The sequence below is a fragment of the Panthera pardus genome, unplaced genomic scaffold, assembly GCF_024362965.1.
Source record: "Panthera pardus isolate Hobbes unplaced genomic scaffold, ASM2436296v1 HiC_scaffold_17, whole genome shotgun sequence".
Taxonomy (NCBI): domain Eukaryota; kingdom Metazoa; phylum Chordata; class Mammalia; order Carnivora; family Felidae; genus Panthera; species Panthera pardus.
Genome location: NW_026526732.1, coordinates 99,455,924 through 99,474,027, shown reverse-complemented (window position 1 = coordinate 99,474,027; position 18,104 = coordinate 99,455,924). Strand labels below are relative to the sequence as shown.

At 36.2% G+C, this 18,104-nt stretch overlaps 1 protein-coding gene across 14 annotated transcripts in view; it reads left to right on the top strand.

Annotated features, from left to right (window-relative positions):
* MLIP (muscular LMNA interacting protein) overlaps positions 1 to 18,104 on the top strand; it is a 247,734-nt gene that overhangs the window by 207,925 nt on the left and 21,705 nt on the right. For 11 of the 14 annotated variants that reach the window (XM_019457441.2, XM_019457438.2, XM_019457448.2 and 8 more), the window contains one exon: positions 5,708 to 5,914. The exons of the other annotated variants lie outside the window; for them this stretch is intronic. In XM_019457441.2, coding sequence (XP_019312986.2) covers positions 5,708 to 5,914 — 207 coding nt within the window. The remainder of the gene's footprint in view (positions 1 to 5,707; positions 5,915 to 18,104) is intronic. 14 annotated transcript variants of the gene reach the window in all.

The window sequence follows — 18,104 nt, the reverse complement described above, 5'->3', positions numbered from 1 at the left end:
ATTCTTCAGTATCTCCAGTTCTCTTAATAGACACAGCAAAATTAATGTATTCACTGCATATTGTCCGCTACATTTTCCTCTAATGAACCAAGGTATTATTTGCTTCATAACTTCTTGTGATCTTTAAGGTTTTTAGGATATGATATAATCAACCAAAATAATTAATCCTTTTCTAAAAACCAAGCTCCTAAGTAAAGCTTATTTTACTCTGAAAAAATTTGTGCTGAGTATTTTTGTATTGAAAATGACAATTCTCAAGTAAATGAAAAACAGTTTACAGCATTTTATTAGAAATAACTGTTAACATATCTCACTGATAGAAACACGTATGAGACAATTTTATGACTCCTGTCCTTCCCTCAAAAACTAAAACATTAAAAGATTCATCCATTGAATGCTAAAGCAGGGTAGATGATGTTCATTTTCAGGAATCATTTAGAATAGTGATCTCCAAAGTAGTATCTACCAACCTCAAGATAATTCATTGGGGTGGAGGTGGGGTATGAGTCAGACATGGTAAAGATTTTATTGACTTTTTCCATCTAAAACAGGGGTCACCAACTATTACCTGTGGGCCAGATCTGGTCTACCGCCTGTTCCTATAAATAAAATTTTCTTGGCATACAACTATGTCTACTCATTATGTATTACCCAAGGATGCTTTCATGCTACCATGGTAATTGTGACAGAATATATGGTTTGTAAAACCTATTACATATACTAAGTGGACCTTCACAGAGAGAGTTGGCCACTTCCTGACTTAGAATTATAGGAAATATTTTAAGCTTTGCTGATTTATATGGGTTTACGATGGTGTCCTTTGTAAGCCTGAGAGCCAGATAGTCACAACGTATGCATTTTTAAAGTGAGATTTCTGGGAAAGTGTCAGCTCTCCAGTTTGGTGCATTGAACAGAGAGCCCTCACTTGGCTGTTGCTTAAGCCTTTTGTCCTTGATGGAAGTTCATGTGCCCAGTTGGATATATGATTTATCACATTAACTATTTTTAAGTAAAATAATCCTCATAAAATTAACAAGTGACTTTACTTTAAAAAACCTCCCACAAAATAATCTAAATTGAATATACCACTAATATAGGAATACATAGCAAGACGTGGCAGAGATGATATAATATCTATATGTAGTATAAGCTTTGTTAATAGCCATATTATTAATTCATTATTAATAATATACCCATTCCTACATTTATAGTTTTGTCTTGAGTTTTAACTAATAATTATATGATGGCATCATAAGATAGTTACAGAGTAGGCATCAGGACATGGAGAAGCTGTGTAATTTCAGTACTGTTTAAAGACATGAGGTATTTAATATTACAATGTTTAAAGTTTTATGGAAGTCAGTGATAAGCATCTTTTTTGAGGAATATTCATAAAGGAAAAATTAAAAACCCAATTTAATTGGAAATATATATGTTCTTCCTGCTGCATAAAATACTGTAAAATAATACACAGAAAACTATAGAATGATACACTGAAATTCATTCCTTTGATACCATTAGAAATGCTTTGAAAATGCTTTGAAAACAGCTCTGAATATTTAAAGCAGTAAGTAGTGAGCAAGTGACACTATATTGTAATTTTATGATGCAGTTAGATCAAAGTATAGATTTAAAACTAGTCTCATTATATAGCATTTGTGTTCTAGATATAAAATAAAAAGAAAGTGACACTTTGGGGACCTAAAAGAGAAATAAGTCAGAGAAAATTTACTCCCTAAAGTGAGTGACTTCTTTATAATAAAATTACAGTTCTATGGGAAAACTGTGAATGTATAATCAGCAATAGAGTATATGAAAACATTGTAGGTATGAAGTTGAAGTTACATCAACATCCACAGATAGTTATGATGACAGGGATGATGTAGGTGTGCACACGCGTGCACTATGAGAGCCTGTTATATATGTTACATTAATATATAGTTAAGATTCTTATATATAGTAATAGAAACATAGGGATAAAGCTATGTGTGTGTATATCTTTATAATAATGAGATGGAGATTATATATGTAATATATATTAAATACATAATATTGTATATTTATAATAATGAGATGGAGAAGGACCAATAAAATCTTTGGAGTCATTCGGAGGTTCTAAAGTTATCTTATGACAAAGCATTTTAAAAAGCAACAAACTTCAAGATACATTATGACAATTTGGCTTTCCTGGCCATCTGTATAGTGAAAGATTTGTTTTTCAACAAAATTTCGATTAAAGAGGAAATTCAAAATAAAATTTCTACCTGGGAAGAAATGAGAAAAAAAGTAATGAAACTATTGTCTATTAGAACTTAAGGAATACAGTTAAAATAGTCCTTGGAAGAAAACGTGCAACTCTAAACATGGTTAATGAATTAAAAAGAGAATAAAAATAAATCAATAAGGTATACAATGTATAGAATTTAAGAACAATAAAGTTTCCTATGCATAAGGAAAACAAGAAAAATAAATTTATAAGAATTGGCAAAAGAAAACTGGAAATCAGAAAGGCCATAGAAATCATAAACATAAAATGTTTTGGGAAAATACCTATAAAATAGTAGCAGTAGAGTAACACAGAAATTGTAAAAATACTTTCAAAATTCTGAAAGAAATTATTCTGCAACTTAGAATCCTATATCCAGAAAATTAAATGTAAGGGCAGAACAAAATTTTCAACATGCAAAGGTCAAAACTTTTCTTCTAATATTCCATTCCCCCCCCCCCCCCCACCCCCGAAGCTCCTTTAGGGCCCAGTGAATATGAGAGGAAACCAAGAAAGGCCTGGCATACTGGAAACAGCAGATGGCACATAACAGATAGGCAAAGAACATTTCCAAGGTGATGGTAAAGAGAATTGCAGGATAACAACTTAAGAAAAGCATAGAAGACAGCTAGCACAGATTGGTGCCTCAGGTGACATAGATGTGGAGGCTGTCACCACCAAGAATCCCTTCTCCTCTGCACTGTATTATCAACCAGACAGTGCTCAAGTGAGCCTGGCCAAGATTCTTAGCTCTCTATGACCTGTCCAAGTGCTGATACAATTCTGCTGTCCTCTCCCTGCCGAGCTGCCTGAAATAGCTGGTATCATCTGACCCCACAGAATTTCAGAGTTGACCGACTCCTGAGAGATGGAGGTTGGCCATAGTGAGAGTAGAAACAGGAAATGTTTGCTGCCTGATTGATTAGGCCTTAGCCCTGCCAGATTTCCCCCGTATAACAAACCCTCTGCTTCCCCTGCATGACTACAGACTTGGCTTCTGACATCCTCACAATGGATCTTGAACCCTCCAAGAAAAGTTGAGGCCAGAATATAAACCAGACTGTTCTGATCACCTTTTCCTAAGCACTGTCAACTGTCAATAATAATGTCACCTTTTTTTTTTTTTTTTTTTTTTACACAGCTAGTCTTTGTGTTTGCTACTCGGTTTTCAGATTAATCACTTCCCACCCTGATTAAGAAGTGTAATTAATTGTTGATAAAATAATGGAATAGTTGATTGAGAAATAAAACAAAATTAGAATACATTTCAATCTAAAAGCCATCTTTAATTCCATCTTTAATGGAATACTACAAGCATTCCATTAAAGTTGCAGAATAACATGACTATTATTTAATAATGTTAGCAGTATTGGCCAATGGAATTAGACAAAAGAAAGGAATTGCAAGTGTAAAACCTGGCAAAGAGGTGGTAAATTTATCACAATGTTAAGTGATTTGCTATTTTGGGTAATATACCTGGAGCTTCCACGAGAATTCACTGAGTGACAATTACATCCGTGAGATAACTCAGTAATGTGTTTTGGTAGGACATCCAAAGCTTTCATGTACTGACATAGAAATATACCAAAGCTGTTGTTAAGTTGGGGGAAAATACAGAGAAATAATATGTAAAATGTTGTAAATAGGATGCCATCCTTTTTTTTATAATTATGTATGCTTGTAGCGTGTATGAGTGAAAATATTTGTATTGGCTTGATATGTAAAATAAATATTGCAGCACAAACAAGATACTAATTAGTCACCATTTCAAGGTTCAGAGGGTTATAACCTCTCATTTCTACAAAGTTAAGAGATCTAGAATTATAATTTTCTAACTGTTTAAATTTTCTGAGTTTTTTAAAGTCAGTTTTGAATTTAATGCTTAACAAAAGAAATAATACATCTACTGATACAGCAAACACATCAATGTACATTTTAGAAAGCCAATCAGTGCCTTAAAAATACGTTATTGGAAAAATGAACTAAACCTACATAACAAAATATTAAGTGTACAGTTTTAAAGTTGAATTTACTTGCATGCTAAATATAATTTTGAACAATGTGTATTATTTTGTACCAAATTCCATTTCACACAAAACCAAATATACTCATTCATTGCTCATGGAGTAGAGGAATAACTGAATACATTATTGAACTCATAGAAAACATTATATTCCTCTGAAATTTCAGCCATTAATGCATTAAGCATCTATTGTATTAGGCATTGTACTTAACTCTGAGGCCACAAAAGTGAGTAAAGCAGATTTCATTTTATAAAATTCATGTACTGAGGGTTTTTACTATAGAACAATCACTGTCAATTTATTTCCTTACATGAAAAATTTCAGAAATATAAGAGGTGCTTATTTATCTGCAAAAAAGCAGCCCTATCTTTCACAGATACATACGTATCTGGGCCCTTTCTGCAGCTTTTCTTTGTAGGCTCAAGACTTCCCACTCTTATGGCTTCCTTGCCCCTTTCACAATGCCTGGTCTTCTCTCTGGTCCTACTTCCTCAAAGTCTTTCACATTCATCTCCTCTCCAGGTTAAAGACTAACCCAAGGTAAGGCCGCATTCCCTCTCTCTACACTTGAACTCATCTGTATGCACAATCTCCAGTTTCTCTCCAAAGTAACACACTGCCTGGCATAGAACTCATGGTTCTTTCCATTCTTGCCTATCCTGATCCCTTGCCGGTCCTCGGCCCAATTTGGCCACTTACTGTACCACGAATTAAACCAACACTTCCGCTCCGCTGCTTGCGCATTGATATCCTCTAAGATGCGCTCCTCTGTGTCCCCCATTTCTTCCCGACCAGATCACAAGTCCTCTTAAAATAACTTCCACTGTTACCTACCTCTTCAATGAAGACTTTTTAAATCTCATCCTATCACCTTTGGGATCTCTCTCCTTCCTTAAACTTTTCTCCTCTTGATACTTTCAAAAATAACGACCTTGACACCCTTCAGGCGACACTACAGGTGCTTGTTTAGTTTGGCAGAAGAGGCTGGAGGAGGAGACTGACAAGAATTATTGAAAGAGACAATATACTATGAAAGCAGGTGTCTGGAGAAGGGTCCAACTGTGAGGAGAGGTTTCCTTCTTAGTAGTAAGAGATTCTTTTTTTTTTTTTTTTAAGTTTATTTATTTTGAGAGAGAAAGAGAGTGAACAGGGGAGAGGCAGGGAGAGAGGGAGAGAGAGAGAGAATCCCAAGGAGACTCTTTGCTGTCAGCACAGAGCCAGACTCAGGGCTTGAACCCACGAACTGTAAGATCATGACCTGGGCCGGGATTAAGAGTTGGGACGCTTACCTGGCTGAGCCACCCAGGCTCCCCAGTAGTAAGAGATTCTGACATAACGTCTATTATACTTAGACTTAATTCCAAGTGAGCTTGACTTTTGTCCACTAACATGTTCTTTATACCTTTCTTGTTCCCAGGATGTGACAGTTCCTCACAAGCCTGTTTCTCTCCACCCTTTATATCAGACTAGACTCTATCCTTCTGCTAAGTCCCTGCTGCCTCCACAGACTCTCTCACATGCTGACTGTCTTACCCCAGGACCCTTCAGTCATTTGTCCTCCTTCTCACTGAGTGATGAACAGGGGAATTCTCACACCCTGTTTAGTGGCAACACATATAATAAGGTGAGAATTCCCTGCCAAGGTGGGAGCTGTTCTGTTCTGTGCTGTGAAACTTCTTTATGCTTAGCTTTTTAAAACTTAAGTGTAGAAACATATATATTAAGACTATTAATTATTTGTGTTAAAGCCCACGACCTTACAAAAAGATAATAATCAACCTTGAGAAGTTAGTAAGTATTTATTTTTGCTTTCAAAGTCATTTCCTGGTTTTGTATTCCTCCTTGCCTCTTGTGCAAACCCCAAAGTGGAAATCCTGAGAAATTTTCCAGAACCTTACAAGGTGCCATTATTAATTTACCTTATAGTCTCAGTTCAATGTTCTTTAAAAAGCTTCTTTAAATTGTGGTACCTTAATCAGGAGGCACTATCACAGCCAATGAGCAATGAAATAATTAGAATTTCTACGAATATCTGTAAAGTAATATTAACATCTTATTTTATTTTATTTTATTTTTTATTTGAGTATAGTTGACACAATGTTACATTAGTTTCAGGTATACAGCAGAGTGTTTCAACAAGTTTATACCTTATGCTATTAACGTTTTATTTTAAAATGTGTCTATCTGCCTCACAACGCATAGCGATGGGATATGTAAAATGAGGTGTTCGGTATTTTAAAATATGTATATATGTATACATATTACACATGTATATATATTACATATATAAATATTTTGTATATCTATAAATATATACTTAAATACATATATTTTATTTATTAATTAGTTTATTTTTTAAGTGTTTATTTTTTGAGAGAGAAAGAGACAGAGTGGGAGTGGGAGAAGGGCAGAGAGAGAGAGGGAGACACAGAATCTGAAGCAGGCTCCAGGCTCTGAGCTGTCAGCACAGAGTCTGACGTGGGGCTCGAACCCCAAGCTGTGAGATCATGACCTGAGCTGAAGTCAGACGCTTAACTGACTGAGCCACCCAGGCGCCCCTAAATACATACAATGTATTTTAAGTGAAAAATATTTATAGTTGGCTTTGGAATGCAATCACTAATGTTGTATTAGAAGCAAGCAGTCAACGGTGCCGCACAAAGCTTTTATATAAAAGTACCTGTTGCTCTTCTGACCATTACCATAAGGCCATCCTGGCTACTTACAGACTCTCAGATTCTGAAAACTTTATAAAAGAATTGATTAGTTAAATTTAACCTGCAATTAATTTTTTTTGTAAAACTCAAAATCTTTTTTAAAACCATTTATTTTGCAAATCCTCTATATCTAATGGAATATACCCCTGTACTTGGAAATCAATAAAGGCCAGAATTAATATGTTCCAGAGTGTAGTTGTACAATATTCCTTGGGCCCCCCCCCCTTTTTTTTTTTGAGGAAATGTTCATAAACTCAGTCTAAAGAGAGTCAGTCATCTAAAAAGTGAACATTACTATATGAATAATATTTTATCTTTCATATTTAATAGCATCTATCATTAGTGAATGATCAACCCTGAATTAAACTTTAAAATATCCATTTTCTGAAAACAGAATGTTTTTAGACGAGGTTCAGGATGACATTTTTATGACTTTTGTTTGTTTCTTACACTTGGTTTAGAAAAAACAAATATTTCAGGGAAAGTATAATATTCTTAAAATATTTTCTATTATTTGAAATTGTCCCTGATTTAATCCTTGCCAACATTTATGAAATCCTTTTAGCTATAGAGTTAATGATTCTGAAAATAACATAACAATTGTCTTATAAATTATCATCTATGATGGGATTATAATTGTATTTTATAGATACCAATTGCATTAAGTAGCTCATTCTTTTGATATTTTGGTGCTGTTTTCTAGAACCATTCAACATTCATGGAGGTTCAAGGATAGGGTCAGTATTTCATCCGTATTTTAACCTGTACCAGTGAGGTTGTAAAGAACAATATAGAAAAGTGATATGAGATTGGACAACTGTTTTCATTTTATACAGTCTTCATAATAGATTTTGTCTTTCAGAGTCTGAGATTTATTGATACTGAATAAAGAAACAATAACATCAGAAATAATAATAATAATATAATCATAGTGTAAGACAATATTTCTTGATGGAAGGTTCAGAACATCTAATAGCCTTATACTTTAATTGTTCCCATCAAAATATACAGATTACCCAATTTGATATCTATGTTTACAAATTTTGTGTCATAAATATTGGGCCAGTAGCATACCAGGTTTCAAGAATTGTTTTTTTGACTTGAAATAGTTTCTTGCCTGCAACTGTAAAACATAATCTGCTATCTAAATTACCTTCTCTTCAATACCTAATGTCGTTGCCACACCTGGTTCCCAACATTAACTACTAGGTTTATCTCCAAACTCAAATCTTCCCATATATCCCCCTGGAGAGCCACACTGAACTTGACTTAACTACCTTTGATGGTCCCTCATCAACTGGGGCTACCAAAGGTGTTTAACAGGTTTTATTATTCTTCTGTTGAATCTGTACTACATTCTTTCTTCTAAATCTTCATCCCACTCCGAGTGTCCTATATCTTTACCTTAATCCCTATCTTCTCTTAGTTTCAAGATAGAGCTCCATCATATGATGTCATATCACATGTGATGATGCTCAGGTACTTTCCTTTTCATCTTGGAATAAATTAGGGGGTCCTCTTTTTCTTGAGGTCTCATGAAGGGAGTTATTACTCTTCTTTCTTTAATACCTCAAAGTAATATAGCCCAGTGGATAAGAGCAAGATGTCTCTGGACCGTCTGTCTAAGTTCATTTCTTGACCCCACTCCTTCCAGAGAGTAATGTTGGTTAAGTCATTTAGGCTATGCATGCCTCCATTTACTCACCTGCAAAATGAGGATACTAGTAAACACACCTTACTAGAGTATTATGAGATTAAGATGTACTAATTGATGCAAAGCACTGATACTGGTTGTATCTGGGACATAACAACCATATAAGAATTAGATTTTATTACACCTTCTTGGAGTGCCATTCTTAGCATTCTCTTGGATCTTCATTTGTCCTGTATTCATTGGACGCTTTCCCTTTTGTATGCAGAAACATAAAAAAAAAAAAAAAAAAAAGACAAAATGAACACATCTCCCTCCTTTTCCTTGATAGTGCTACAAGCGTAGTAATTTCAAGACTTTCTTTCTCTCAAAGTGATCAATAGCCATTATCTTCATTCTCCCTCTATAAATTCGCGCTTTAACCCACTCTTGAAAGCATTCTGTCTCTTTGTTTCAGCCACTCTATCGAAACTGCTCTCTGGAGATAAACTGCTTGTCAGCAAACTCAGCTGAATTTCCTCAGTCCTCTGTCTCTTTTATCCCTTGCAGCAGCTGACACAGTTGATCATGCCCTTTTGAATCTCCCTCCTCATCCTACTCTGGGATCATGTCTACATTCCAACTCCCTGACTGCTCCTTCTTTGTTTTCTTGTGGACACTTCTTCTTCCTCTACCCCTTCTCTCTAATTGCCTCCCTTCAGATACCCACCCACTCACAGGCTTCTGTGATTATCTTAGTCCTGATCATTCTCAGATCCACATTTCCTATTCTGTTTCTCCTCTGAGATTTAGTTTTATATCTTCAGCTGCTCTCTTGTCAGTTCCCCTCGGATGTCATGTTGTCACTTCAAACTCATCATTCATTATGCCTCGAACGAGTTCTGTTCTGGCTTCCTTACTTCTGTCGTTAATAACACAGTACTCAGTCCTCAAACTCAAAACTTGATTCAGCCATTATCCTTTTTCTGCTTTGACCTCATAGCTGATCATTCACCAAATTGAATGGATTCTTCTTTTGTTATGTCTGTCATGTTGTTATCTCTCCCTACTCTTTCTTATTATTCTACTTTCCTAACCAATCGACTTCTTTCCCTCCAGGCATGCCTTGGGAATTTCTTACTGTTTAACTTGCTCCTGCATTCTTCTCATGTAAAATACCTTCCTGTTTTTCACCTTACTTAGGCAAGGCAAACCATTCTCATCCTTTAGAGACTAGTCAAACCATCCCTGCTCCTCTGTGAAGTTTCCCCATTCATCAACATTCAGGGATGTTTTTCTCCTTTTAATTTTTATAATCCTTGCCTGTGCCAACGTATCTCCTGTATATTACACGTTACCTTGTATTCATTTGTTGTGATTGTCCTAGTGTCCATCTAGGGCGTGACATGCTTAATATGATACTTTTCACATTGTAGGTATAGCCATAAATAAATGTGTGTTCATGATGAACAAATCCTAAAATGATGCAGGTTATTCACTAGGGGCCTAAGATGCTTGAATATTTGGGATTATTTCCATTTTAAGTAGAAACTAAATATGAGTCAATTTATGGATTTATCAGTACATTTAATACAATTTCACTCAGTTGAGAAACTCCCTTTTTCTTGGGTTGTGTGCAATTTCCAGGGTGTTTATGGAGTGCTTCAACACAGGAACATAGGTGGGGTGGGGAGGTGGAGGCAGGGGGCATCTGATCTTTCTTTGCCATATGCGGGTTCTGGTATCTACTGGGGTGTTTTCAGTCCTGTCTGGTATATGACCATCAGTCATATAATACACTGCTGTTTCCTCCTTCCTTCACCTAAATGGCATGCCCTCATTGGTTCTAGATTAGTTACTTCTGACCCCTATAGTATACGTGGAAAACACAGTTACCTGCATCTTGGGAGCAGGTAAATTCTGTGAGGTCCTCTTAGAATCATCGATTTAGATAATCTACATATCCTTCTTTACTCTTCTTTTCCTGCCCCCTTGTTTGTAGAAAATTCTAGGAGTCCGTACTTAAGAATTTGCCTACTCACTAGAATTTATTGGTAACCCTGAAAGCAATACTCACTGCACTTTTCTGGTCATCTGTGGACATGTGAAGAACAATGCAATATTTGATTGGCCTGTGCACATGTTCCCAGTGGGGTGAACAAGGTTATGTTCTATTTTCTTGTTTTAGCTCTCATGCTATAAGCAATCATTCTCTCCATGTCTTAGCACCACAGATTTTGAATTTCTGTGCTTTTTCTTGTTGATTTCACTATTTAAAATGGCCTCTCAGGCATAGTGCTGAAGTTCTGTTTGGCGTTCTATACATTAGAAGGCTATGATGTGCCTCGCAGAGAAACTATACATGTCAGGTAAGCTTTCTTTAGGCATGAATTATAGGGCTGTTAGCTGTAGGTTCAATGTTAATGAATAATAATATATTAAATAAGATATCTTTAAACAGAAAGACACATTAAACAAGACTATATATGATTGACTGATGAAATCATAATCAGACTCGCAGGAACTTAATCTTATATTTCATCCTGGAGCAGTGGTTCAGGATTTGCTAATTCCATATTTGCAGTGACTTAATACAACATAACTATTGTGAATAATGAGAATCAATTGTGTCTTTTTTGGTTTCCCTGAGAAGTTTCATGTATGAGGAGTTAGTTTGGGAGGTGGTTCTAGGAAACACCAGTTAAGGAAGTAGGGAACTGAGACAAGGAGAAGGTGTCGAATAAAGGGTGTATCATCAAGCAAGTTACCATGTGGGAATTAGAGCTTGAATTTGCTGGTGAATTCTAGGAGCCAATGTGGACAACTCAGAGTGAGGCAATCTGAGGTGGAGTGTGGGGGGGAGGGCGGACAGGGTGGGGAATCCTGCTTGTCTTTGTTTGAGGGTTGTGCCTGTGGGATGGGAGCATTAATCCCAGAAGAGCCCTCAGGAAAAGAAAAGCAGGGACTAGTCAAATGAAGTTCAGAGTCTGGTAATAAAATGTTAAGGCCCGAGATGACATAGGTATGACAGTAATTTATATTATATATATATATATTCACAAATCTTATGTTTATGTTCCAAATGTGGGGTCCAGGATCCTGTAAATCAAAACTTTGGCTATCAGAATGCAAGAGAATTTTCTTTAATTTTGACATATTATGCTGTGGGCCATATATCATTGCTGATACAATAAAGGGTACAGAGGAGTTATAGGTCTGGGTGTGGAGGGTCATTATCTTACAACTATCTCATCCCCAGTCATTTTACCAATTTTTCCTCTATTTTGTAATTTATATAAAAATGTTTATTTTCAAAGTTAATAACACCTTCCACAGCATATCTGCTGATGTCTAGCTCACAGCCTAGTGGATCCACCCTCTATTTTTTGTTTGTTTGTTTGTTATTTTTGAGAGATTGAGAAAGAGAGAGAGAGAGAGAGAGGCAGAGAGAGAGAGGGAGAAAGAATCCCAAGCAGGCTCCATGCTGTCGGCATGGAACTTGACACAGGGCTTGATCTCACAAACCATGAGATCATGACCTGAGCCAAAATCAAGGGCTGGTCACTTAGCTGACTGTGCTGTCAGGAACCCACACCCTCTATTTTTGAGAATTCAGTTCTTTTAGAAAGATTACTTTTTCTAAGCACCACTCAGACATCACCACAGAGGTCTCAACTACTCTCCTGGCCATCAAGTAAGAAAACTAATCTGCATATAAGGTATGTAACTGAAAGCTGATCACTCTTCATAACCTTTATTCTTTCTTCATCCTCTGCCTCATTTCTTCTGTGTTGTATTCCCATTATGTCTGAGGCGCAGCTCTCTTTTTAATTTTTAAGTCAAACCCAAATCCCAATTCTTCTGACTTACTTTCCTTTTTCCCACTTATGCACTCAGTTTTCTGTATTTTTTCCTCTTTTCTTATCCCAGCTCCATTTTCTACCTTGTTTTTAGCACAACCACAGGCCATGTGGACAGGAAGTTATCTCTTACTGCCATCTCCCCTGGGTCGCTCTTCTTCCGACTTGCAGTAGAAACGAACAAGAAAACACATGGTGGACCTATGAATAGTACTGAGAGGAGGGAAGGAGAACTAGACCTTCACAGTCAGGATGATTTTTCTGATGTGCTGGCAGGAGTGAGGCTGGGATTTCTTACTCAGGAAGGCTCTATTTACGGTGAAAGCTTGCAAGGCTTTATCCGTGAGAACAGCATCTTTATAGACAGAGAGACAGCTTTGAAGCCCCAGGAGAACATTGACAGCCATTCTGAGGACATCTTCTCTTTCAGTTTTTGAAAAATTGTGTTATCTGGAGGCCTAATTTGTGACTGTGCAGCCATTTTATTCACTTTTGGTTTCCTAAAACGCATGATCCTTGTACCTTGTTTGTGGCCATTTACCATTTTCTTTTATTTCTAGTCTGCTTCTGTCTCATCAAAGAGATAAGTGTGGCAGGTTTCCTCACATAGGCATCCCCCCATTGGTTCCACTGCTATTAAATTCTACTGTATATTTTCTTTCTTTTTTTTTTTTAAACATTTATTTATTTTTGAGACAGAGAGAAGCAGAGCATGAACGGGGGAGGGTCAGAGAGAGGGAGACACAGAATCTGAAACAGGCTCCAGGCTCTGAGCTGTCAGCACAGAGCCTGATGCGGGGCTTGAACTCATGGACCATGAGATCATGACCTGAGCTGAAGTCAGCCGCTCAACCGACTGAGCCACCCAGGTGCCCCTCTACTGTATATTTTCTATGCATGTGTTGGAGCCAGCTTTTTCTAACACATTCAATTGGAGTATTTCAGTGCTTATCTCTGGAGTAGCCCCTTGAAAAAAAGCTTTCACTTCAGAACAGGAGAGCATTAGCTATTCATCTCCTACCTCTGTTTTTCCTGCCTAAGACCCTCCCAGCCCTGATCACTCCAGCTTGCAGACCCCAGGCTGTGATCAGGACTGCTGGGGGTCAGGGCAAGATGTGAAGATCTTTCATGGAGAGAGGAAAACATATATTCCTGTGTAAGATGACACCTGTCCTGATCCGTCCTGGACATTTTTGTAAAAGTGTATCTATTCTATTTTTCCTATTGTTTTGGAAAAAAAAAATACTTTTAAAAATAGTTTTTTTTTTGAAAATAAATATCTTATAGATCTACTAGTGTAACAAACCATTTGTTAATAAATAGTTTTAATATTATATGATTTCAATTATTTCTTTGCTCCTTGTCATTATTAGAAGTGTCCAGTTTGATCAGTAAGTAGACCTAGGGCAACAAAACTGTAGCCTCTAAAAAAGTAAGACATCAGTTGCTGAATTAATCTCGTTGAATAAATGAATTGTTCTATGGCCGTGTTTAGAAAAGTAACCCATACTCTTGCTTTAGTTTCCTTATTTATAAAATAGCAATAAAAATAGAATCTCTAGGGGCACCTGGCTGGCATAGTAGATAGAACATGCATCTGTTGATCTCGGGGTCATGAGTTCAAGCCCCACTTTGGGTGCAGAGATTACTTAAAGAAATTTAAAAAAATGTAAAAAAAAATAGAATCTCTATCATAGGATTTTTACCAAGATCAAGTGGCAACCTGAAACTTTCATGTTCCAACTTAAGTTCTCAGTTTTATATATTTTTTCAGCATGCTACCTGTTGTTTGTGGAATTTTGGTGCTGAAGTGAAGAAACAATCCATCGATATAACTGGGAGGACATTACTCTCATCTAAAATGTGTTTTTTCCTTGTATTACAACCTATTCATTCCTTTAATGCTTTCAAGTTTATTCCCATATGTATTTGCTTTACCTCTGATTTCTCACTCCCCTTTCCTTTTTCTTCATAGTCTACTATACTATTTTTCATTTGTTTGCATATTTTCTTCCAAATATTGCATTATTATTTTGTGTACATTTAATTTGCAGAAATGATATTGTTGACACAGGTCACTCTTTTTCCATGAGTTTCTTTTTCCTCTGGAATAGTAGGATATTGGGTTTGGTTCTAAAACTCTTACTCTAAGATCAAAACTGGGCTATATTTCATGAGAATTACATGGGGAGCTTCAGAAGAATGCAGATTCCTGAGACTTACTTAAAACTCCTAAACTCAGGGGCACCTGAGTGGCTCAGTTGGTTAAGTTTCTGACTCTTGATTTTGGCTCAGGTCATGATCTCATGGTTTGAGCCCCTCATTGGACTCTGTGCTGGCAATGTAGAGCCTCTGTGGGATTCTCTCTCTCTCCCTCTCTCTCTGCCTCTCCCCTACTCGCACATACACTCTCTGTCTCTCTCCCTCTCCCTCTCTCTCTTTCCCAAAATAGATGAATAAGCTTAACAAAAAAAACCAAAAAGCAAAAACAAAAAATCAAAAAAACAAAACAAAACACTCCTAAACTCATAGCTTCCACTGGACTGGATGATCTTAAAAGTTTTTATGTTTCTGAAAATTTTGAGCTTTCCCTATGGTAGCAAATTATTCCTCTTTCATCTTTTAAATTCCATCATGATTCAACAAGAAGATAAACTTCATTATGAGAAATAAATTTACAAAGAAAAACTATATCAACATGTTAAAAAGTGCTTGATTATAATGGTTGATTTTTCACATAAAACTTTTATCAAGTAAAAGGAGACACAAGTATTAAATGGTACATATACTACCTTAGGTCACAGGATTTTTTTTTCTTAATTAAAGAAAGTCATAAAATGTTAGGTTGAATTCTTAATCAAAATTGCTCCCATGTGCTTGTAACATCTACCATTGGGCTGAGTGTTTATACGTCCAGTATTCATGGACTTACTGAATCAGAAGGTACATTTTTTTTTCCCCAGAACACTGCTTCAATTATTAAAAGTCATTTCTCTGAAAAAGTACTGTAGCTGCCAACATGTACTTTATGATTTACTTTTTAAGAAATTAAAATGCCTTTTTCATAAAATGAGGTTTTAGAATATACTGATCCTTTATATTAGAATTATGTTCTTGCTAAGAGAGGTGAAACATTTAACTTGAAATGTATCTTATCTTTATGATGTGTCAACACAGTATTTACTGATCCATTTTTATTAGCCTCTTTTCCAAGCAGCTGCTCTTGAGATTATAGATTAAGAATAAAGAGGAAATATAACTTGTCTGCAATGACAAAATGAGAGGAGAGTGAACACAATGGAGATATTTCAGTCCAATTCCATTCATTATTTGTTTTTTTCTACATAAAGGATCACTCAGAATAAGCCGAAAGTGAGAGACAGTTATTTGAATAGTGTGGGAACCTTTTTAGCCAAATGTTTTATGGTTAAGAAATACACAGTTTAGGGAATAGGCATAGGAATGTTACACCTAAATGTAATAGACAGTGAACTTATCAGGAGATTCAAGTTCTATTGTCTTTTATTTTTGCAAAATGGAGTATTAGGGGTTGGCAATGGACTCTGGAACCTCTGATGAGGTTTCCTGGTAGTGCTGTACTATGTGAATGAACTAGGAAGACAGAAGAAAGGAAGGCAACTTTTATATCCAGGATGGGTAGGTAGGAAAGGATCCTCCGTAAAATGGCTTTAGCTTGTTCCTAGGTCAAGAGCATGCTTCCTTTAAACCCGTTGGGTCATTCACCCTATAAATGTTGAATTTTCTCACTTTCTTTTCCTCCATTTGTTCTCCTACTTATTTATTTTCAAATTCAGTCAACTTGTAAAGTTTCTATTGTGTCCATTATTGAGACTATCTTAACTGGTGATATCATTGCATGGCTACTCAGAAAACTGACTCTATGAATCTACAGACATGTGATAAGTGAATTAAAATTTTAATATAGGCATGTTTCCAACGTGGGTTAAATTTTTTAGTAGCTCATCTGAAAGGAGATTTTTTTTTTGAGACTTCTTCTGATATTTCAACAGAGATTAATCAACAGAAGTTAAAGCAGATTGTGATTTAGCTGCAGAAGGGAAAATCTAAAGCAATTCTAACCTTCACCTACTGGTTCAAAGGCTGAGGGGGCTTTGAAATAAAAATTTGTTTTTCTAAGGTAAGCTGTAAATATTTAGATCTAAAGATGTGAAAAGTCTTTTCCAGATGTATTTTAAGAATAAAGCAACACTCCTTTGAGAGAAGCCGTTTACAATTGCACCTAGCTTCAAAATGAGAAAATGAGCACTAAGTTAAGTGATTTGGTTCAAGGTTACAAAAACCTTGCCTAAGTAAGGGCCTAACTCCCTACTGGTAATAAGGAGCATAAATTTTGCAGCTTTTTTATTCCAACATGAGGTCTCGGAACCCTGGAGTCAGGAAGTTGACAAATTACTTATTTCACAAAGATTTACTAAGTATCCCTTAGGTGTCTCTGCTGGTCATACACGGAGATCAAGGTCAGAGAAATGTGAGGGGCCTTTGCAGGTACGTTCTTCTCTACTTGGGAGAAGCAGAAATTAATATGCAAAAAAAAGCCCATTACTTAATGATAATTGTGGCAAGTGTCACGTAGAAGACAATCAAGTAGTTATGAGTATCTGTTACAAAAGTCCTGCTCTAGTCTGATGAATCCAGAAAGACGTAATGAGGCCACGATGTCTGAATCCAGGTCTAAAAAGAAGCCATTTGGGGGCCTGCTGGGCACTCCAGTTAGAAGGAACAGCAGGAAGTTTTCCAGGCAGGAAAGAAAAGGAACAGGGCCAAGCGTGAGGAAATGGAAGCAGGCCAGCATATTGAAGAAGCAACTGGAACCAAGACCTATCGTTTGAAGTTAGCCAGAAGTAAGACTTTCAGACAGCTTCTGCATCCTTGGGGGCACTGGGTTAGCTGGATATGTGAGCAGAAGGCGGGGAGTTTGTTGAGGGGTCACTGAAGTTTTGTAAGAAAGAAATTCATACTGGGAAAAAGTAGGCATACGTTCCACTTTATTTATTTATGTTTATTTTATTTTATTATATTATTTTTTAATTTAACTTTTTAATTTCCGTATAGTTAACATACAGTCATATTAGTGTCAGGTATACACTTTAGGGATTTAACAGGTCTTACAGTACTCAGAGCTCACCACGCTGAGTGCACGCTTAATCGCCTTCACCTATTTCACCCCACCTCCTCTCTGGTAATCACCAGTTCTCTAATTTTTAGAGTTTTTGTTTGTCTTTCTTTTGTTTCTTATAACCCACATATTAGTGAAATCATATGGATTTGCCTTTCTCTGGCTGACTTATTTTACTAAGAATTATATCCTCAAGATCCATCCATGTCGTTGCAAATAACATGCCACTTTATAGACAGCATTTTAGTTAAATTTCAAAGCATAATAAAGTAGGTTTTATCCCCTTTATTTCACATACAAAGAAACTGGGCTCAGAAAGTGTAAATAATTTGTATAAAATTCCAGCAGACTAGCTCAAAAGCTGGCACTTGACTAATTTTTCTTAAGACTCTCCCTTCAAAACAAAACAAAACAAAAAACTATCAAGGAAATAGCATCATCAGCTTTAC